Source organism: Aythya fuligula, chromosome 4, assembly GCF_009819795.1.
Source record: "Aythya fuligula isolate bAytFul2 chromosome 4, bAytFul2.pri, whole genome shotgun sequence".
Taxonomy (NCBI): domain Eukaryota; kingdom Metazoa; phylum Chordata; class Aves; order Anseriformes; family Anatidae; genus Aythya; species Aythya fuligula.
The window spans coordinates 15336756-15360456 of NC_045562.1; the positions used below are offsets into that span (position 1 = coordinate 15336756).

The 23701-nt window shown below is 41.2% G+C and overlaps 1 protein-coding gene across 3 annotated transcripts in view; it reads right to left on the reverse strand.

Annotated features, from left to right (window-relative positions):
• Positions 1–23701, reverse strand: part of RUFY3 (RUN and FYVE domain containing 3) — a 48056-nt gene that overhangs the window by 14163 nt on the left and 10192 nt on the right. For 2 of the 3 annotated variants that reach the window (XM_032187151.1, XM_032187149.1), the window contains exons 2-13: positions 20626–20679; positions 11882–12055; positions 10490–10607; positions 8603–8704; positions 7477–7600; positions 6757–6818; positions 5367–5432; positions 5194–5263; positions 3200–3292; positions 2357–2437; positions 1564–1731; positions 74–171 (exon numbers count right to left, since the gene is read on the reverse strand). In XM_032187151.1, coding sequence (XP_032043042.1) covers positions 74–171; positions 1564–1731; positions 2357–2437; positions 3200–3292; positions 5194–5263; positions 5367–5432; positions 6757–6818; positions 7477–7600; positions 8603–8704; positions 10490–10607; positions 11882–12055; positions 20626–20679 — 1210 coding nt within the window. The remainder of the gene's footprint in view (positions 1–73; positions 172–1563; positions 1732–2356; positions 2438–3199; positions 3293–5193; positions 5264–5366; positions 5433–6756; positions 6819–7476; positions 7601–8602; positions 8705–10489; positions 10608–11881; positions 12056–20625; positions 20680–23701) is intronic. The other variant, XM_032187150.1, reaches the window with a different exon arrangement.

A 23701-nucleotide genomic window follows, 5' to 3' on the forward strand; every position in this document is an offset into this window, starting at 1 on the left:
TTCATTCATTTCAGTGTGACACTATCACTATAATGAAAACAATTATAGTAATTGTACAAGTTTCATTTTTTACCTTTGTTCAAGCTGTTTAATGGTAGCAGCCATCTGATTTGTTTTTTCTTCCAAACGGCTGTTTAATTCACTCTTCTGTTTCACTCCCATATCTGAACTCTGGAAAAAAATAGCAACATGCTTTCTGTAAGTACTGGTAAAACCAAAATAAGCCACGACATATTACATAGTAAATGAAATGAAAGAGGCAGAACCCCAACAGACAGAAGGCATCTTGCCCTACAGGTGCAGGCTGTATCTGGGAACCCCACAGAAAAGCAATACCATAATCAGTTCTGCTTTCTGGATAATATGTAGTAATTGTAGTGATGCAGCAGCTGCTAAGATCACTCAACTGCTGTGCACGGAATGATTGACTCAAGGAGCACAGAAGCAACATTTTCCTATTCTAAAATTTATTTTACTGTTTATTTCTGAGAATTATGTGCTGCTCTTTGCCATTATGCAGTGATGTATGTAATGATACCATATACTTTCAAATATGAGATCGTATTGGAACAGAAGCTGTCATGGTTTAGTTTTTAACCACACAAAAGCCAGAAGATGCTTTCCCCAATGAAACATACATTTCCAAATCATTGCCAGTCTTTCTTCACAACAAACAGCATTTTCCTTTAACTCCTAACATGGTCAATTGCTTAAAACATTACAGCCTTCTGTCTTGCCCCTCAGCAGCTCACATCCTCTTTACCAAACCGAAAAAACATCACTGGGATTACGAAGCACATACAAAAGCTGGAAAGCAGTTTGAACCAAACTGCATGATTCCTGCTTTAAATCCTTAGCTTGACCCTTGACAAAAAAATGCCTGTGGGCTCTAGAAGTGAGTATCTGCACCGACAAAAAAGTAAAACAAGGTATAAAGGGAGAGCATCTCAGAGAACTGGCAAAGCTAAAAATCTGTTTTCTACCCTGCAAAGAAAGAAACCAACATGGAACTACTGAACACCGATCAATCATGTAAATACCTGGAAAACATGCTCAGCTGAAGAGTGGCCACTACTAAGATACCCTCCCCCAAATCATAACTACAGTGTGTGCACTTCGCTACACTGGAGAAAATCCTATCCTTACCAATCGCAGATAATGTACTCTAACAGACACTTGTGAAGGTAACCTACGCAGGGAAACATTCCTTTCACTTAAGGCATTTTTTATTTTTTTCAATCTTCTGTTGGTTTACCAATTTGAAAAAGGCAAAAAGACTATCAGTGCATATGTCATGATAGAAATATCTTCCTTGAAGTTTCTTGCACAAATCAACTTTAACCTGAAGAATGCCAGCCCTAATGCGAGCAGCAAACAGAAACAAATGTAGAAAAAAAATATACAGATAGGGAGAAGGTTTAAACAGGAGCAAGACAGAAGTATGGTATACTGCCTGTCACCCTTCCACACTCAGTACTTTTTAAACCAGGTGGGGTGTGGAAACCAAGGCCCTAAAAAAGTTTTACCTGGAATTCATCCCATTTGATTTAATTATTTTCCTACCTGCAGCTTGAAAGATAGTTCATGCTTTAGGGCCCTGAGATCGTCCAGTTGCTGCCTGAGCGCCACCAGAGCATCTTGCTTCTCACAGACATCTTTCTCCAGCATCTTCATGGCTAACTCCATTTCCTGTCTCATCCCAATCTGGACCTCCAGCTCCTTTTCCACATCCTGGAACACACAGCTCAGTCAGCACTACTCGCCAGCTTTCTTCAACATCAGTGATGTAATCACTCTTAACTGGTGCTCTTGGCAATGGAGTCACAACCCCAAAGTGTGCTGCATTGCCACAGCATCACAGTTATAGATCTGACACATCAAAAACAATTAAGGACAACAAATATGTTATTTCAATCCAATATTAAAGCCATGTAACCAGCATTACTAGTAAAGAGTCAGAAAGCACTACCTGAGTCCATCCTGATGGAGGGGACTAGTGAAAAAGCTGGCAGACTTAATTTTCTTAAAAGGTTCTGCTCAGGCATTTTATTTTGCACCAGCTGAACACAAGGTATTGAGTAACAATCCAGATAGTGGCAATATCCTTACCTGCAAGGGGGATGCGTCAGACCTAGAAAAGCAACTGCGCTGCTCATTTTGAGAAAGAGACCTCGAACTGATAAATAGTCACAAAATTAACATTAATTCTGACAAGACTGTCTCAGATCAGAGTGAGGTAGACAGGCAGAAATGATAGTAAGCCCCTGACCAAACATGTTGAGAAGTGATCATCTAGCATGGAGTAATTATGTGAAAAAGCCATTTGTAGTGAGCTTCAACCTCATGCTGCCCTTACCAGCCGCAGCTGAGTCTCTTCCTTTAACTGTTTTCGTGCCTCAGTCAGTGCATGTCCATCTGCAGTTCTGTCTTTAGTGACCTAAGGAAGAAACCCAATCAACTTGTCATTATATACACCAGTAATCCTCACATTTGGTGATCATTTGTTTTTCCCACTTTGAAAACAAATGCTGCAAGTACCAAAACTCAGCAGCTCTACTCAATTAATGCAGCATGCAGCTTACGTGAAGTGACTATTTCCCCATTTCCCCAAGCTGCTCAGTGCAATTCAATGAATATGAATAAAACGGACAGACTGTCTATTTTCAGATCTTAGACAATATACTACGTATGGTTACAAAGTCTCAGACAAATATCTGATGGGGTTTAAAACCTATAGCAGATTCTGTCATAGTTACTAGTACTTTCAACAAATCAAAGAAAAGATGATAGAGTATTCCAACATGGAATACTCCTTCATTTCTGAAAAGGATAGTATTTTGGGCCAAAAAAGCAGAACTCCTACTTTCCTTTTTTTTTTTTTTTTTTTTTGCCAACCCTTAATTAAATCATCCTTCTTCCTGTCCCTTCTGACACCTCCACCCAGCAAGCTATGAGCATGCTGTGTTAGCTTGCCGCTCTGCACATGCTCACTGTTTCATCAGCACATGCCAGGTAGGATTTACTGTGGCCAGGGTCCATCTGTTACCCTCTGCAGAAGGCCCACCTGGAGTTACCCTTACTTATTACAGATTTCCATGAGATACATAAGGAAATTAAGTCTCTTCAAAACACCTACTCTGCATCAAATTTGGGCTGGAACTGCCCAAAGGGTTCCAGAATTATCTATACACACACACACCTTACGATTGGACTCCAAGATGTAAGAACTTTCTTCTTTAACCCGTTCCATCTCTTCCTGCAGTGTAATAATCCTGTTGTTTGCAACAGCAAGCTGTGAACAAAACAGAACAACAGTAAATGTACCAAACACACAATTGGCAGGGTTTCTTTCCCCCTCTAGATAGATTTCCTGTATTAATTTGTTTACATCCCAAGTGAGAAAAACAAGTAGTTGAAGTGAAAAGACAGTTCAACCCCTGTCATGAAGGCAGACCATCTGAAAGAGTATCAGTTAGCCAACAGTGGAAGTCTGTCACTGGTAACTAAAACAGATTTTCCAAACCATTTCTGTCCATGTCTTCCAGTCAAGTTATTCAGTTCTAAGGGTCACTACCTGTTAGACTCTACATAACCCGTGATTAGCACAACTCAATGTAAAACCTCACTCCATTCCTCTTCCTTTGAGAGGCATAACAAAAAAAAAAGTGAACATAAAAAAATAGCTTAAAAAAACACAAACAGAACTTTAGCAATAGAAATAAACAACCAGGGAGGTAGTACTTGTGTGGATTTGCTACAGCTTTGCTAGCTTGGATACATTGCTACTCAGAGCATCTGAAGTGCAAGATTTAGACATGCATTTCAGATGCTTTGAGTGTTTAAGCATTTGGGCAGAAGTGCTACTAAAAGTGCTCCTCATTACAGGAGGAAGGCTTAACTGGAAACTGAGGGTCAGCAGCACACACCACCCTTCCGAGACAAGACATTGCCTCAGAATAATTCCCCATAAAGACATCCCTGCAGAGTAACAGACTACGTGGAATGTGTGGTTAAAGTCCAAAACAACTTCCGAAAACTCCTTCTGGCTTGGTAAATTTTAACTTCTGTAAGCCTTGCACACAAGAAAAGATCAGTTACATTCCAAGAGAGACTTCACTAAGAGACAGGCAAGTTACTACAACTCAACATATACTTGACTCATTATTGTAATTAATTTCACAGATACCATGCTTAATGGACACAGCGTTCATACACTGCAGGCAATAAATCAAAAGCTATATATTATATTAGCACTAATTGAAGCCTACTGTAGACCACCTTTTCAAAATTAAAAGTTAGTCATTTTTAACTGTGGAAGTTAATTCTGAGAGTGGATATACTACCTTCCACTACTACAGCTTCTCATCGTTTGGCATACGTCCATTAGAGAAGGTGTTCAAGAATCAGACACAGACCTCTGACGAGGGTGAACGAACAAGAAAGAATTTCTATTTCATATTTATACTGCCAGGGCACTGAGATGTCCTAACCAAAGTCATTCTGCTGAGCTAAGTGACATGCTGACAGAGACGCTGTAAAACTTTTAGGATGAGAATTACTTTCACCCATTTGTCGTGGGAATTGACCTGTGAAGATTTTATTACATATATTCCATTACTAATCAACTGCAAAACCAATTTTAAGACACAGATTACACTTAAAACTCACATGCCAACTACCTTCCATGCTCAGATTGAACAATGTTTTATCCAGAAAGACTTGATTTCTTACAAATCATGACAGGCTAGACGAAAAGTTATTGCTATGTTTCAAATAATATCTTAACATAGTAGTAAACTTCTGCATCTGTCAAAAACAAATAGAAGTTTATGAAGTTTTTCATACCATTTTGATGTCTCAAACCATGTCAGCTGTATGGCATTTGAAACCACATCCATTGTACAATTTATTCTAAGACATTTTCCAAAAATCAGAAAGCATTCATAAGACTTCGAAAGGAAAAAGCAGATTCAATTCGGTTTTGATTTTTAACATAAACATTTAGCTGTTTTCTACATAATATTTAGTTAGCAGCAACAGTTAATGTAATTCCTTGGCAGCTCAGTTATTCCAGTTACATTATTAAACTGACATCATTACTTACACCACAACTCTGAAAAAAAATCCTCCCTTACCATTTCTATGCTTAATTCCACAAGGCCAAAACATCAGATGCTTCCCTATTACACTTACCTCCTCAGTCAGTTTAGTGTTGGATTTTTCTAAGGCATCCACTTTTGCCTGTAGGTTGTTCACTGTAGCACTGTTGAAAGGAAGAAAGCCTACATTAATTCCTTCTTTTTTTTTGTAGTCTCATTTCTATTGTGCTATACTATATAACAAAGAATAAATACATCATGTATTACCTTAAGTGTCTGTTGAGTTCTTCTACATAGTTCTTCTGGTCCAAAATAGCAGTTATCTGACCATCCCTGGGAAAAAAAAAAAAAAATCACTCAGCTCAGCCAGAGCATAGTCCTTTCATATCTAAAACCAATGACTGTGTGGCGTGTTTGTGGAGGCCCCAAGCAGATCAGAAGGTCTTCTCCACCAAGCCAAAAGATGATGAGACAGAGAGGAGCCAACCCCAAGTCATTCAGCCTACTTTTAGCATGCACATATCTAACTATGCTACCCACCCTGATCACCCCACAGGGGCTTCTGGCCCTGCTACACACTCCACAGAGGGATGGAGGCAAACCATCATTCTGAATGCTTACATGGACAGAAAGACAAGCTGAAGAGGAAATAGCACAATTTCTCTTTGATCCTAAACCTCAGTATTTGTATTAATAGACCTAAGAGACACCATTAAAGGTCTAAGAGGAAATGCAGCCAACTGTTAATGTTCAACTAGACAACATTCAGGCAGTTTGTCACACACGAAACGGAAGGATTAAGGCAGAAAATGTTTTAGTGAGTACAAAACTATTTTGAATTAAAAAACTGCTTTGTACTACTTTTATATGGGACAAGAGTTATGTTATCTTGCCAAAATTCATTCAAGGAAAGCCATCAACAAATGTGCTTTTTTGCATGCATTTCCAGCAGGAAATCCTAACTAAAGAAGAGATCTAGAAATGAAACTACAGATAAAATAAAGGCAATCAAAACACCAGACCCTGAGGTACAATAATTAAACATGTACTTGATTTCAAAATGGCAGAACCTCTTAAATAGGAAGAAAGAGTCTCAAAAGTCTCAGAAAACCACAAGACTGGATCGGTGTATCAGTGTACCCACAGTATTTTTCAAGATCTTGCTCTGAAAGTTGCATAGCTACATTTGTGTACACTGGCACAAGTATTCAGAACTATTACACTTATGATCAGTTCCAAGTGGAGAATTTATTTAGGGATGGTATGGTGCCAAAAATCAACTGCTATCCTGCCAGCTGCACAACTGGTAAAGGCTACTAAGCTGCTTACCAAAAAGGTTTTCAAGAATGGCAGACCTAACTCAGCAAAGGGTCACTGTTAAGGTATTGTCATCTTCCTAAATTGCCAGTTAATAAAGAACACAGAACTCCTGGGACACCTTCCCCTCCCCTGCCACCTCCCAATACTTCCAGTATCTTATGTATACATTGCTTTTTCATAGAGGAACAATTCACTCTAAGCAATGGTTTAGTGAAAAATTTAACAGCTTGCAGGGCAACTTGAAATACTTGAAAAGTCATCAAGAGATAACAATTTATCTTGAAAACTCAAAAGGTTATCAGGAGATGACAAGCAGGACTCTCATGCGTGTGCTTACCCTTCATTGCCTTTTGTGCTGTTCCCATCTTTCAAATACATCGAGAAATCAATAACTCCAACCTAGGGAAAAAAAACGCATTTTACATCAAATGATTCTCTTAAGAAGAAACACTTCTAATGTTCACAGCTATGGAAGTTCAGGGTTGTTCAGTTAGAAAATCAGAACATGTTGTATTATAACAAAGATTCATTATACCAGTAATCTAGCCAAAATGAAGGAAAACATACCCTCGTTCAAGCAAGAATATGCTAGCAGAAACAGCAAGCTAGCAAGCAGGTCTTAGGAGATAAGGACAAACATCATCATCACTAGAACCATACATTGCTTATGCAAGCTGTAACGTAAGTGCACGTGGGCCTTTTCTCTTTTGTTTAATGGCTATATTGATCTAGTCATATGGCAGGAGTGAACTACAAGATCAGTCCGCTTCTCCCCCCCCTTTTTGGCAAAGTCCATCCCAGCACTCTGCTTTATCTTCTTCTACATTTCACACCACAGCAATCCAAATGCAGACCGCATGAAAGCATAACAAAGAGAAAACCAAAATCTTGAATCTCTGATGCCAGCTAACTGATGAACACTATAATGGTAGCAAGCTTGTATTAGTCTTAAATCACTTATAGAAAAAAGATATGAATCTCAGATAAACAAAGTCCTCTACAACAGAAAATTAGTCCAATTTAAATGAGCAGAAAAAACATTAACAGAACCCAGTACCTGTGAATCCAGGTCTTCTCCTTTCATGCAGAAGTTTGCATCAATGACATTCAAACCTACTAGCAGGCCGGCAATGATCGCACCTTCTTCTTCCATCATTAGTGCATTAGGCTCATAAAATTCACTGCAGGATGGACAACAGGAGAAAACAAATGTTGCATCTTTTAAAATTCGACCAGAACAAGGCCAACTAGAATGGCTTTTCTGGTATTTCATACAATAATAAAACAAGCTCAGGCTTAACAAAAATCAGGCAATAACACAAACTACACAGAAGTGTAGTCCTATCAAACTGATGCTCTGACCAAATATCTCCCAGCACAGTACATCTTGGGGTGAGGCAAAGACCCAGTAAGTAGGAGATCTGGGCTTTCAGCTGTTAGAAGGTGATGCAAAGTAAGCATGAAAGTTGAGCGATATCAGAGCACAGTGAGGATTCAAGATTGAGGCTTAATGTTAAGAGTTTTACAAATAGCATACTTTTATTGCTCCATCAAATACTTCTCTAACATAAGACACCACATTTTCCAGTGGACAATAGAAAGTTCTCCTTTCCAGCCCCAAGTCAGCTATGGATTTGCATGGACAGACAACAACAACAAAAACCTACTTGTTTACGTACAGAAACATTAACATATTTATTAAATCCTACTACTTAATGTAATCATAGCAGCTCTAATCTATGGACTTGCAATTACCCTAAAAACTAACTGCTGTTTTATGAATGGGAAAGCAGACAGAGAGAAACAAAATGACTTGTTCTGAGTCAGATGCTAATGAAGTGACAAGGTCAGAAACAAGTCCAGGGCCAAGATTTCACAAATGAGAATACTGCATCCCGTCTATACAAATATTTCACTCAAGTCACCTCTTTGGAAACAAAATTTTTGTTTATTCTAACAGACAGACACTTGAGACAATAAGGATGGCAAAACAGCAGCTCCTGAATCAAGAAAGAATATTAAGAATTCATATGCCTTCAAAGGAAGCTCTACATTTCACAAACATTACCATCACATCAGGAAGGGTACACACGCCCTTACCTTTTGGGTGTAAAAGATCTTAAAACAATCTTACAATAGGGCAGAAGGGAACCTTATCTAATTTGAGAGAGTTCACTACTCACCTGAGAAGATCCTTTCTGTTAATCAAGGCCTTCATGTATTCTGAAAGCTTCTTCTGCATTAGAGCCAGGCGAAGCCAAGCTCTTCCTCTACCCACAGGTGTCCTACAAAGGAAAGAAACAGAAGTTACACACAAACTGCAATATGCATTCACAGACAGCTTTAATAATCCCATTGTGTCTGAAGTTTCTGCACCTTGAAGATACAGCTGCCATTGATGACAAGAGGGATATACAAGGTATTTAAGCATGAATAGTTACAGACAAGTTTATCATATAATCATAGAATGGTTTGGGTTGGAAGGAGCCTTTATAGAGACCACATAGTGCAAGTAATTATGTGAACAATTATCTAAAGAATTATCACTGCTTCTCCTCTAATTCTGTATTTGTTACTATCTTAACAATATTTTCCTGACTTCACTGGTGCTGAATGGTACTACACAGAAGGTGATTTACTGAAGCAGATGAACTCTAGTTCAAATACAGTTTTGTATACAGCAAATCTGAAGAACGTGTGTATATTCAGCTCAACACCGATGCCCAGGCATCACTTCTTCAGGTAGGTGTTAAGCCTGCTGAGAATCCACAAAGACAACAAAATCACAAATTCACCAGTGTTCTCTTCAAGTGTTTTGCTCATGAACGCACTCACAGGATGCAATAGTGTATAGTCACAGCCCTTCTCCCCATTTCTCCTGACAATCTGAAGCACACAGCTTTAAAAAAATATGAGAACTGATATGCTGCATCACAGCTCTGGCTCCTCTACCCTGATACTGGCCAGGAGCCAGTATCAGATGCTCTAAAGGAAGGTGTTAAATCCCCCCGTGTTGAGCAGTACCCTGATTAGAAAGAAATTTCAGTCTCCAGCAGTCAGCTGTCTTATAGCAAGCAGCATGTGGAGCACCTTATTTTCTAATCTTAACCAGTGTAAGTAGCAATTGCCCATGGAAGTCATCTTCGTTATTCCCTGTTGTGGTCTTGACCTCACTAATGCATGACACTTCATAACCCAAGGGTTAGTATGTATACAAGACCATGTTTTAGAGACCTCTTCCAAAGCTGTCCTTTATTTTATGTCATGTTGCAGTTTTCTGGTACAACAGGAAAAGGTAACAGGAGCTCTGGCATGACACTCCTAGCGCTCCATGCTGATCTTGTAAGCTGTTCCAGGCAGAATCCTGCACAGTCCTCCAGTACAAGCACCTGTCCATATATACTTCGCTAGTTACTAACCCAAGAGAAGCTGCTATTGAATATATTCACCCTTTTTTTGAGCAAGGATGATCTGATTCTTAGTCATGACGCTCATACCAAAGTTTACTCAAACTTTTTAGCTATTTTCTAGACTGAAACCCTTCACACTAACAATTTTTTTAGTAAAGGAATAAGCAAACCTCCATGGGATATCTGAGATGACTATGCAACTTTTAAGAGCAATATATCCTCAAAGAGGTTTCTTTACCACACACTAACATCTTCTCCACCTCTGTGAGCCTTCCTTTTACACAAACTTTACAAGTTCATCTGAATTTATTTAAAAAGAAAAATGACCTCTACAACTTCCCTTCCAATTCTCTTCCTCTGCAGTCAGGGAGTCAGTAAAGACTGACACGTTCCTAAGACACATTGCTAACCATAAATGAGTGACAAGCAATGTACTATTGTCCATGAAACCCTTGAGCTTAATATAAGAAGTAACATATCCTTTTCTTTCCTTCTGTAGTTCCTTAATTAAGGGAAAAAAAAAAAGACTGAAGAACCATTTATATCAAGAGAACATGGCAGACAGATTCCTGATTATGTTTGTCCCCCCTTCTCTTCTTCAGGATCCTTCTTACAATTAAAAGGAAAAAACTTATTTGTGCAGTAAAAGACTATACTTACTTCAGACCTGGGAGATCCTTAACACTTGCTGTAATCTCTGCAGCTTCAGGAACAAGTTTTTCTACTAGTTCTAGAGGTCCCCAAAATGACTTATTTTGCCCAAGAAAAGTCTTTTTGGCTGGAAAAGGGAAAGATATAAAATTAGTCCATTAAGCCTTTGTTGACTATCTGCATTCTCAAACAAGGTCAGAAGCCAGTGAGCAGTTGACAGAAAGATTCTACTGGGCAAGTACAACAGATTACTTTTTATGCTCAAGTGTGGCAATTACTGGCATCATTCAAATAACACAACAGGAGCTTGAGATGGATGCCAGAAATAATTTTATACATCCCAGATACTGCAAAACAACACCCAGTGATAACCAACAGCTGAGATTCAGTGCTAGTGGCAAAGGTTGCTCTCAGTGTCCAAGTTACATGTTGCGTGTGCAGTAGTTTTCCCTCACTGTCCATCACATTACATAGAAGAGAATTGCATCACTTTGAATCCACTCTTTTGCCACAGCTTCCAGAGGCTTCCCTGTACATCCTTTCCTCCTTCAGGAAAGGTTTCTAGTAACCACTACATTTCAAAACTGGAAATTAATTTGCTTCTTCCATAGTTTTACTGCTACTTCACAGCAGCTGTAAGGAAAATGAGAACTCAGTTAACTTAAAACCTGCAGTAGGGACACCAGCAAACAGATAAACAAAGCTGAGGAGTATGAACGCTTCTCCCTTGCACAACGTTACCTTACCCAGCACAGGAATCGCTTCATCAGCACATAACACTGAACTCAACTAATAAAGCAGCACCGCAGGATGTACATACAGGTGCTGAGAGGGAGTTTAATATCCCCTACTTTTCATCCCAAGCTACTATCAAGCAAGGGCGGCAAATGAAGTAGCACGATACCGGGCAGTTTAAGTTGTGACTCCATATTGTAAATATGAATATATGCTCTGCCTGCCATTTTAAAAATAAAAAGCAGCATACACGACAAGAGATGCACACAGCCCAAATCTGCAATTTTGAGAGAACTAAGAAACTATCTCAGCACTACATCTCCACTTCCAGCAAGAGGACCATTGCCCCTCTGAACCGTGAAGACATACAAAAAAAAAAGTGGCGTTGTGATCTTGCTGAGGAGCCAACTTTATTCCTAATGACTTCGTCATATTTGAGTCACATCTGCAATGCTGTTATAGGAAGTGACAAGCAACATCAACAACTGAACTTTTCACCTGCGCTATTACATCTCCAGCAGACACACGTCACCTGTGATCATAACAGACATCCTGCTCTCTTCAGCCTGCTGCTGAATACCAAACCAGACCCTGAAACAAGGTTGCTCTTTCTTGCTCCTATGCTACAACCAACAGCCCGGGAGGACTCCTCTCAAGGAAGGTTACCTTTCAAGCCATGTTTAAGGCAATGTTCCATCACAACGAAGAACTGCTGAAGAGGTGCATAGTCGGAGTCCAGCGTCCTGCCCAGATTAAGTGCAGATTCGATCAACCCCTTGATACTCAGTTTTGCCATGTTCATCAGGTTCATGCGTTCATTAGCCATGAGATAATTAGGATCTATGGAAAATAGAAGAAAAATACTGTTGAGTAACAGAAGTTATTCTTAGTACAATAAGATACCCCATCTCCCTCTTTCTGTCCCCCAGCTTGAAGATGTTTTTAACGGCAGTAACAGTTTGATGAGAGGTGCTCTCCACAGGTCTGTTCTTGAGAAAAGTCAAAATTAACTAGCACTTTATGATGAAAGCCATACTGACGTGGGAGTAGGCAATATATTAAGGGTTTCCTCAATACTTTCACTACAAAATCCTTAATTTTTCAAGAAATCACAGTTTGAAGGCTGATGATAATATTGTGCTTTCCATCTTGACAAGGTGTTACTGAATGTTACGGCTGTCACTTGCTCTAGCTCGAATCCCCAGCTATACCCAGCAGCTACAATCCAGCAAGAACTCTGCAGAGGTGATTTTTTCTTCAACCTACAGCCAACCATGAATCCTCTCACACTTAATCCATCAATGTTCTTCTCTATCAAGTCTTGCATCTTTCATGACTTTTTCTTTTTTTATTTGGGTGTAACAGAGCTAATTCACCTTGCCTACAGGCCTCATGCCCCACAACCTGCCTCTGGCACAGCACAACATGCCAATGCCAACACAAAATGCCTCTCTTCCCAAACACCTTCCCTTCCAACACCTCAAGAAACGAACTTTTTTACAGCATTACCGTCCTGTAACCAGAATGAAACTGTCATACATCCACAATACAGCTTGCTCAAGCTTTAGGCCTGGAGACACACAGTAACAGAGACAAATCCTTGCTGTTACAATACAGAGTTGCATCAGCTGCAAGTCTTCTGTTTGCCTCTGCTCCACCTGCAATCTCATACCCAATTTTTAAGCTCAAGTTCCTCAGCACAAGCAGCAGCTCCGTCCTTGTAAGGCCCATTTATTCTGGGGTGCTGTAGACAACGGCAGACCTTTGAACCAATCTACCACCTTCGCCACTGAGTTTATTACACCTAGCAGAAAAAAGGTGACCACAGAGCATCTAAGGCTGGATGCGCACCCAGTGCTTAGATGTGTCACCCACTGTACTAACAAAACATGCTTGTGCTCAGCAAGCAATTAAAACAAGTAAATACCCGAGATGGAAATCCTTGAAGGATTTCAAGAAAAACTGTATTTCTGTTGCAGAGAATGCAGAGGAAAGTAAGGCTAAGTTCGATGGAAGAAGCCATGAAGATAACTACAAACCTCAGCAGTGGAAGAATTGACTTGGCTGCTGCTGCTACCACCCAGCACTACCACTTACACCCATGAAGTGACTCTCGCTGCCACTGAGAGGCTTCTCAAGCTCTTTTTGGCTGCTCAGAGATTCCCTCTCCTCAATGCTCAGACAGCTTAGAAGGTTCCTGTGTCTCTCGCCTTGAAACATCCGTCATTGTTGAGGAGGAGATGCAACCCCCATTCTCAGTGGATCTCCTCCCCAAGTAAGCTCCTGCAGAAGCCTGGGTTTGTCTTCAGCACGTCTGCCACTGACTAGGCATCAAACCTCTGCCAGACACGTAGCCTTGAGCTGTCTGGGTTTGTAACAGCTCCCGTATCCCCCTGCCCATAGCAACATGAGGGACGATCTCTCATCATCTAAGACGTAACAACCTAGCCAAAAGGGCTATGTTTTCCTCAGACTGCTGCCGCCTCCTTTAGCAGCTGTTGTGCTGATGAAAGGCATCGTCCTGCTTCATCACGGCGCCGGTACTGATGAGCCCAGTTGCTCGTGTGTGGGCGACTACAGCCTCCTCGTCATCTCAAACATCCTACCACTGCAACGAGGCATCTTGTCAGTATCCACCACCCAGAAACAAAGCAAGGAGCAAAACTTCACAGAACTATAAAGGGTATTAGAAATCACACTGATCCTCCACAAGAGCAGCAGCTGCTGCTGTGTGATTGAGACTTCCTGCGCCAGCCAAAGGAGGCAGTGAAAGGCACCTCGGGGTTAGGAGAGGAAAAGCAACTGCTGAAGTGCAGACAGCCGTCCCCAATCAAAGAACCAGAGAAATTATACAAGGGGATCAAAAGAGAGTATTTGTGAAACCTAGGAGCCAGCAAAACCTGGGAACAAGCCGAATCTGCCTCTGAAGCACTCCACATTCAGGTTCCCACGGCTCCAAAGCTAGCTGGCACTCCACGTCGTGATGTCTGGGTACTGCTGCTTAGTTTTGCATGGCCTGTCTGCTAGCGGATGGGCTGCTTTTATCAGGGATGCTGATGGCCCAAGAAATACTCAGACCTAGCTCTGTGGCAATTGAGCTAGTAACAGTCAAGTAGCACCCGTTAACGCTAAGGGGTGTGAAAAAATCCACAGTCCAGGGGGAGAGACCCATCAGGGCAGCTGCCACCACTCAAACCTGGTACCGCAACTGCTTTGGTTTAGTCTCTTCAAGCATGTTAGGACAAGGCCTCTCTCTTCTCCGTTTTCTTCTCCAGGATCAAGCATTACCCGAAGCCGTCTTCTCTAAATTTCACTGGAACCATCCTGGCAGGTCCTGCACACAGCAGCTCCAGCAGTGAAGCCATCCAAAGGAGAAGGAGAGCATGGAGCCAGTGCTAAGCAATGCACTGGCTGAAATCACCATTAATCGACAGCCACGAGTCTCATTTCACTCCAGGTCACATCTGCTGCCACAGAAGAGTGTCTTCGTTTTCAGAGAAGCACCAGACAAGTTCAGCTGGTCCTGTGTCTCCAGCTAGTCTTCTACTGCTGAGGGACAGAGCAATTGAGGCTCCTGGCGAGTTACGTTTTAACTCTACACTCTTCAAGCACTGATTGATTTGGCTCCCAGCTTATAAAAAGTCTGGGACAAGGCATTTGCAATTTATTTTCACAGTTTAGGTAACTTAAACCATTCGTTTAGCAACAAAATCCTTGCAAGAGCATTGGACTGTAGAAAGATGTAATTTAGTGGGTGAGTTTTATTGCTTTTGCAGAACTACTACTATTTTAAACTGATAGATTTGGCTCTTAAATTGAGCAGAATACCTGTTTTATGATTTGCAATCCATTTTATGATTTGCTGCGTAGCTAGGAGAACAGCCACCATTACTAGAAATGCAGGCCCAGGAAAATAAAAAAAAAAAAAAAAAATCAGATGCAATATAACACCAAATTGATTGCAAAAACATAATTTTTGTACATGCAGTTAAAAATAGATTCAGCACTCCTAAGTATTCCCTTCTGTGCACTTCTGGATGATGCTAATGAATGCCACCTCTGACTACATCCATCACAGTTGCCTTGTAAGAGCACACGACTGTCACTACAGCATTTGCTTCTACCACAGCGGGCTGTAGGCACAAAATGATGTTTTGCTTTGGTTCCGTGGCTCAAACCCCTTCCAAAACCACCTCATCTACAAAGAACAGCCAGCTCCCTCCCGCAGGACTTCTGGTATAGTTTTACTCCATCTACAGCGGACTAGACTGAAATCTTGTCAATAATCACAGCTTCTTCTTCTTTATTGGGGCAGCAGCAAGATACAGGAAGATGGAGAGAGCTTCTATCCTTCCTTACCAGCATTTTTTTCCCCACTGGCCAAGGCTTGCCTGTAAGTAAGGGAGCCCTGCCGCAGTATCGAGCTGTGGGATGCTTCGATCACATCAGTAGCGGGGCCGGCATCCAAAGTGATTCTGCTCAAGCGGCAAATCAATGGCTAATGCAAAATTAAAGGAACCTTGCAAGATACCTACACAGAAAACGTTACTCAGGCTATGGCTATCAGCGTATTTGAATTAGGATCGATTCCAACTACACTGTTCAGAATTCAGGTGCTATTCCACTCACAGGAAACCATATACGTTTCTTCCAGTACCAAGAGTTGCTGCCTCATGCAGACCTATGCTAAGATCAAGGGTATGCTATGCTTTTTGAGGCAAGATGCGTGGTTTTCCACGAGTCAGAGGTCTGTGACTGCCATGTATCAACCAGCGTCAACGCGACACTAATTAAAAAAGAAACAAAAAAACGTGCATGAAGCACGTTCAAGGTAACTACTTTCTTTCAACACCTCTAAAGGATAAGAGGTGATGAAGATGCAAGCTGATGAAAGCACTTAGTTAAAAAAGGAAAGCTGGGCCATGTATTTAAGACTAAAACACAGTCACAGTCTGAAGAATTATAACACCATATCACTGAAAAATGTTTTAATCGCATTGACTAATTAAAGGCAGCTTCTTCATTAGTCTGTTGTGAATGATGGTGCTCTGTGTATGCACCTTATCCAAGACTTTCATCCAGTAAATAAATCAACTGTCATGTGGTAAAAAAGCGCATAAAATCCCAAAGACTTATTCCAAAAATAAAATCCTAAATAACAAATACCTTTGTTATACGTGCTGCAACACACACAACACTGAGTTTGAGTCTAAGTCATTTTTACTTGCATGCCATGCTCTTTCATACACTAAGACTGTCAAGGCAGCTTCAAGTCAACCCAACCATTTTCTGCTCTGACAACCTGAATCTGACACCAAGCTGAGATTCTCACTTCGTGCCAATACCTTCTCCAACTTTCTCTCTCTGCCATTAACTGCAGATAGCTCAACCTGTGTTGACCATAAATGTCACGTTGTGAACTTTAAGAATAAAGCCTTGGTCCTTACACTTGGCCTTTCAATGTGGTCTGGATTTCAATCCAAGTAATCTTAAATTCTCCAGACAATTTTGCTATTTAAAAATCATAGCTTCTACAGAACAGACCTACCGTGACCATGCAGTGGTCATGATTGCACTGGGCTTGCATCCCATTAAAGTGTCAGGTATTAAATAATCTGCTCATCCTGTTTCCCTAAAACACTAAACTCTCAGGTTTTTGAAGATGTGTAACTCTGCCGTAATCATTTACATGCAAACTGCATGAAAAGCAAACCATTCCTGAGAAGCTTCTAGGGGGAAAAAAAAAAAAAAAAAAAAAAAAAAAGCAAGCAAGCTTTCAAAAGCATCCAAGAACTTCAGGAACCCCACCATTTTTAAGAAGGTAAAATATATAACTAGGAACATAAAAAGTCAAAGGAAAAGTCAACGCAATATTGGATCTCAAAAGCTTAAGCCGTGACTGTGCTTCTAGGGACTTTCCTCCTAGCGACAATAAATTTTATCACTCCTCATCCTGAATTCCTGTAACAGATTTAAGAAGAAAATAAAGCCAGAACTTTGATCAAACGCAGGGACTCATGAAATACTCTAAGTGCAAACATGTCTGCTCAAAGCAGTGCCTATTGATTAGCAAGGTTGTCCACATACTGAACCCATTTTAAAAGTCAAGAATCCAAATTTACAGCAATCTGACATTTATAAAGGCTGCTGCTGTGCACAGCAGAGAAATAACTTGTGAGCAGTTCATGCTGCACTTGGGTTAACTGAGATATGTGGTAATGATGAACCACTGGCTTTCACAGCAAACCAGCCAGCAGTGAGTTTCAGTTAAGCAAATTCACATTAGGAAAGACATTAGTTCTAGCTGCTCAGGCTCTGAAATCACGAACACATGTATAATTTGAAATAAATGCAAATTAAATAAACTTGAAATAAATCCCTAGATAAATTAAGGACTTAAAATGACTTTTTCCATGCCTCTGTTCTGCCATGCTACATGATGCGGAAGGTGAGAAAATGCTTCTCAAAAAGCTGAAGCTGTCTCTCTGCATATTACTGACAGGGAGTCCAATAACCTTCCTTGCCACGAGCCTGAGCACATCAGCAATCGCCATCCTTGTGGTCAAAGCCACAGAGGGTACAGGCACCTACCTGCGCACCAGCTGCCCCAGGGCACGGCCTGGTACCCAAATTCAGGCTGACAGCAGGGGCCTGTGCTAACAGACTGATTTATGGTCAAGGTAACCACGCCGTGGTCATCTCCTCATTGCCACCCCAGCTTTAGCGGCAGCTGTTTCCAGCTGAATGGCTCGCACAGTGAGCTGGCGGCCAGGAGAGTACCTGCACCCCGAGCTGTTTGCTTTTGGCATCTGATCCAGAGTCTGTCAGTCCTGATGGACAAATAAGTTCAAGCAAGCTCAGGCTGTTTCAATACTGCAAAAGCAAACAGGAGTTAAACATCCGTGTGTATCTTTTCAGCTTCTATCTCAGCTGGAGCTTTCCTGACACTCCCTTATATCCAAAGTCCTCATCTGCCTTCTTCTGCAGCACACTTCCCTGCCTACCACGGCCAAGAAGAGGGGATACACAGCTTCTGCTTACCGCCAACTCGCTCCCTCAGAGGTAAGCAGCAACTAAAATAAAAATGAATGAACGCTCACAAGTGAACAGTAGAGGCATGCCTGTTTCCACAGAAAAATGTTTTACTGCAATTTTTTGCTTCTGTATTCCAAACTCAGCCTGCCTACTCTAAGGGACTGTGGATACACTGGAAAGAAGCTGTACTAACACCACATTACGAACATGCATCTCGTTTCCTGAGAGAAGCAGCATTTCTATAGCATTTCAATGGTTGCCTCATCTGTTCTTGCTATTATGCTCTTCATCTTGGCCTCAAGGGGGAAGGCACACTCTGTTACCAGGGAGGACGAGTTCCCAACAAGCAAGCATACAAGAGTTTCAGCAAAAACAGCACAGGGTGATAGGCAGGGGAAACAGATGCAAGGGCAAACAGACAGGTCAGACATTTCAAATGTATCTTTGAAATACATTTCATCACCATCCCACAAAAATAAGTGCAAAAGATCTGGACAATGTTTTACAGAAGAAAAGAACCAATCCCTTTTCTTCCATAAAGGCTACCTTGGAAATCTCTCGGCTGGCGCTGCTGGGGCAGAACTAGCTGCTGTGTCGGGAGAGAGCACACCTCCAGGGCTGAGGAGAGCTGGCTGCGTCCACCAGGCAGAAGCCCATGCACATAACCCAGCACAACAGTTAGGGAAAGCAGCACCCACAGCAGCTGACCAGCAAGCCCTCCGTGTAGCTAATACACCAGAACAGTTTCTTGTGCACAACACACCCTCTTTAGAGAGATTTATCCCATTTCAACTTCCAAACATAAATAAAGATGTATTTTTGCTATGTCATGGTTGCTTTTGCTTTTTTCTTCAGCCAGAAATATGCTTCAAATTCCTTGCATGGGAAGGTTTTTTTCTGGCAAGCCTCATACCTGCCGCATTCTTTTGCCTCTGTATTTATCAGTTATTTCTCTGGTAATATTTACTACATATTTTAAGACAGAGGTACCCTTCATGCTGTCACTCAGACTTGACCTTCTATTTAGAACCCCAAGTCTATCATATAATCACGCTTCACTTAATTTTACCATTTTGCTTTGCCAAGTTTAGGTTTAAACTGTTTATCTGTACTATAAAGCAACAAATGAAGTTTCTGATTAAGATTTTTCCAGCGAGAATGAGACCAAAATTGAACAAAGCACTGGTAAGAAAAAGAAGCCACTGTGTTGGCTCAACTCACAAATTGGCAAAAAGAGCCAAAACACATCTGCTGGTTTTATTCCTTCATGGCTATTAATATGGGAATAACAGGACTTGTGCTCTCAAGACTTCCAGATTTCAACAGCCCCAGTGTTAGCTTCCAATTTGAGATCACCATTTTTAAAGAATTTGGCCTATAAAATATATGAGCCCAGAATCATACTTTTACATTGAATTTTATATTCTTCCAAATGATGAATGCAAACTTCTTAGCTTCAAGAGGAAATTTCTCTCATCTCTAAAAGGCATGTTCACCTTCCGTGCTGCACACACTTCCACCCCAGCGAGGCAGAGCTGGTTTTAGTCAGACTACAGGTTTACTTCAGTGCATGCTGAACTGGGATTCACTTATTTCATGCTTGCCCCGCTTTAAGAATCAAGCAGTGCAATATTAAAAATTCTCATTTAGTACAAGTTTTAATCAAAATTTGCAAAACAAGTTTGAGAGTCTTTTTATGCCAAGTCTTGATTTGATAAATAGAAATAAGTACCTCAGAAAAACTGAAACTTTGGGGTGAGTTCTGAAACCTTACTTAAAATTCAGCTTCTAAATATTGCTGGATCTTTTAAGCTGTGTTTATGTCAGGGTCAGGAAAACAATCATCCTATAACCCACTTAATGTAAGAAAATCAACTCCTTTGTTCACTTCTTCTACTTTCACTTCAAGGCTCAAAATTAGTAGCACGTTTTTTTCTTCCTTTTTTTTTTTTTTTTAATAAAAAAAAACATTGATAGAGTATCTCCATATTTTCTAAAAGCGATCAGTGTGAATTTAGAAACCAAAATTGATCACGCAGAACCCATGAAGGCATTGGTAAAATTTAGCAGAAAAGCCTTCACAATACCCATTTTTTAAAGGTAAATTAATACAATTGAAGGAATAACATAAATGAGAGGGATCAAAGGCATTTTCTTTAACATGCTAACAGCGGACCCCAAACACCCATCCGCAGTACAACGAGTACAGCACGTTCTGGCTGTGAACCTGGCGCAACCAGACAAGCATGTTCAGAAAGCCAAAGCTCTTAGCACTGGAAAGGAGAACCATATTTTGCACTCAGGCTCTAAATCATAAGTCAAAAGCCAATCATTAGTGGAAATAATAAGCTGAAAGATGTTGGTGTGGCACGCACCTTCTGTATCATCACGCAATTGCTCCACCACATCTGTCAAATCCTCCCAAGAGTCTTTGCAAACAGCAAAAAGAAAGGAAAAGAAAGAAAATGTCATGCAAGCCAAGATCTAAAGGAAAGATTCAAAATCAAGGTACAAGGGAAGGATAACTGAAAGGGAGATTCGCATAATACAAGACTCAATTCATAGTGGCAAGGAATTTGCAAGTCAAAAGGGTTTGTTAGTCTGCACAAAGCAATACAGCAAAGCTTATTTTTCCTCCTTGAGAGGCAAATTAGGGTAAGATTTAATAAAGCTGTAGAAACTGTTGCTTTTTTTGCATTAAGACAATCAATATTTTAGTAAAGCACATCCTAAAAAGAAAAGCAAGAAATATGTTATTTTGTTTATAAGACCAAAGCACAAAACTTTTGGTGTTTACACAATGTCAGCATTTGCTTCAATTCCCTCCTACCCAGCCCCCCCCCCAAAAAAACAAAACAACAGGGAAATGCAACTATATATGAAAATCAAACATGACAAGCTTTGCACATTTCAGGAAAATTACATACTGAGGACTTTTTAATAGGCTTCAATGAAGGTCTAACTCTGTTACAACCATCAATTCAAAAGAAAAACAGCGTAGAGGTGACCCAGCTTAGCCTGGACTCGGGTCACAGGTTTCACGTTGTTGTTCTGATGTTGACTCACTAAGACCTCAACCAGAAAACACTTTTCTCCTCACTGGGAGCCTGCAGAGGGCTGGCAGGCACAGGAAGGAGGTAGGTGTCCTGGCAGAGGAGCAGGCAGGACAGGGCAAACTTGTTTCAGCACACCCACTAATTCCCTGGGTTTGAACCCACAAAACAAAGCCTGATGAAGCCCCGGACGGTCTGCTCCCCCCGTGGGATTTTCTGTTCCCTACTTACGTGCCCGCTCTCCCCAGCGCTGATTTGCAGCCCGCTGAGGCACAGGGAAGGCTCTATTCCCCTTCACACGCCAGCCGTGCCAGAGTCCTGAGCAAAGTACACATGCTGCTAGGACCTCCTCCCTCCCACGGAAAAGTTACCGCCAGCCTCCTCCTGCCCCGGGACCCAACAAACAGCACATTCATGCTGGCTGCATTTGAAGAGAAAAAAAGTCTAAATACCATGGTGACCAATAATTCAGCTGATCCCCAAAAGCTTCTTATGCTGCAATAGCAACAGTCACCATATCCTCACAAGCTGTTTTATTCTAGATGGTTTTTAGCAATCAGTTTTCTCCATAAAGCATAAATTCACTTCCTCCCCTATGGCTGAGCATTACTGCAACAATAACAAGGGCAGAACAGCACCGCTCACTGTGTCCTACCCATATCCCCATGCTGAACTGACCACCCGCTTTGGATTCAGCGGGGATTTTCCCCCATCCTAGTTAGGGGTGAGCAGAGAGGGAGGATGAGAGCAATCAAATCAGACCCACCTACCTCCGCTCCCCAGGTGCGGCTGGCAGTTTCGCTTGAGAAATTCCCTGCAACTGCAGCAGCACGGCACCAATGATGTTCCCCACCACCACCCCCGGCACCTGCTTCCGCTCCACTCATGGCTTTTGGTCGTTTATTACAGGTGTTAACGCCGTCCCAAAGGCTTCCCGGAGTTCAAAGTTAAAGTAAACTTTCTGTAGCTTAGTGCAGCAGTGGACGGATTTCTCTTGCACTTTTATGGACTCCACTGCACTCATTTCCTGGAGTGCCATGCCCCCCTCCCCTTGTTTTTGGTACATATAATGCAGATACCAGTGTGCTTCAAGTACTCAGTATCTGGGGAAACTGCTTTGCAAAACACTAGCTGTATTAACATGTTTACGTAGATGCATTTCCTACCTGTATTTCTAGGTATTTCTAAAATTAAATGAGGCCAAGATCTAGCTGCTCATACAACCATTTATTTAATAGCATTTTCCACCACACACAAAGATCAGAACCAGACTCTAGTCGTCCCATAATCCCTACCTGCACACTGAGATCAAGGACAAACATCCCCAGTGAACAGAGACCTCTCACCAAATATCGAGGGCTTTTTTCTTTATCTGAAGTATAAACGGTGAAGAAAATCTCATAATCGAAAAATAAAAAATAAAAATCTGTCTCTACATACATACATGCACTGCACGGGCCACGCACAAGCCAAGTATTTAACATCTCTACTCCTCTAAGGCTGTCGTTGCTCAGCTCTGTATCCAGACACCGCCCTGGTCCTCCATCTTACTACGAGCTGTTAGCAAAGGGCAGGGAGGCTCGCGCACTGAAAACACAGGTTTTGAACTCTCATCACTTGGAATTATTCTTCACCAACATGGGAAGTAACTGAACTATGTCAGGTCAGCAAATTCCAAGCAGTCCATTCTCCCTCCGCCATCACACTGGGGCTCAATGTTTCACAGAAAGGTGCAAGAAACCTCCCAGCTGAGCTGGCTACATCTGGACCACTGCCACCTAATTCACATTAAAAGACAAAGCTATTTTGTTTATTTGTTTTTGTTTTAATTTAAACTCTTACCAAGTAGTAGTCCACGTAAAGCTTGCAAACAAGTGGCCAGTGCAGTCTCAAATATTTCATCCTATTATACCCCTGCAGGCAATAATCCCAGCCTCTTTCTAATGAGAAACGCTTGCAAGAATTACATGGATTTACATCGGCACTGAGGACACGCACAGATTTAGAGGAAAAGGAATACATTTAACTAGCACCTCCTTTCATACTTTTTGTTCATTTCCTTGTGCATCTAGCAGAGGGTTTGCATACATTTCATCTCCTCGTTTACACTGCACAGCCTTCTCTAGTTCTTTGGAATTTTCACCTAACAAGACTGGGGAAAAAAAATTCTTCTTAAGACACAAAATAGTAGCAAAGAACCGCAAATAGACAGTTTCCATGCTCCTCCTCACAGTATATCCAAGATAAATTCAATACATTGATTATTCTGCAGAAATGATAGTGATAACAAAGCAGCTATAACTGATGTATACCACATTTAGAGAACAGGCTGACCAAGACCATGTCTCCGTAGAAGAGCTGCCTCATTCCAACCAGACTCTCCGAAGATTTGCACTAT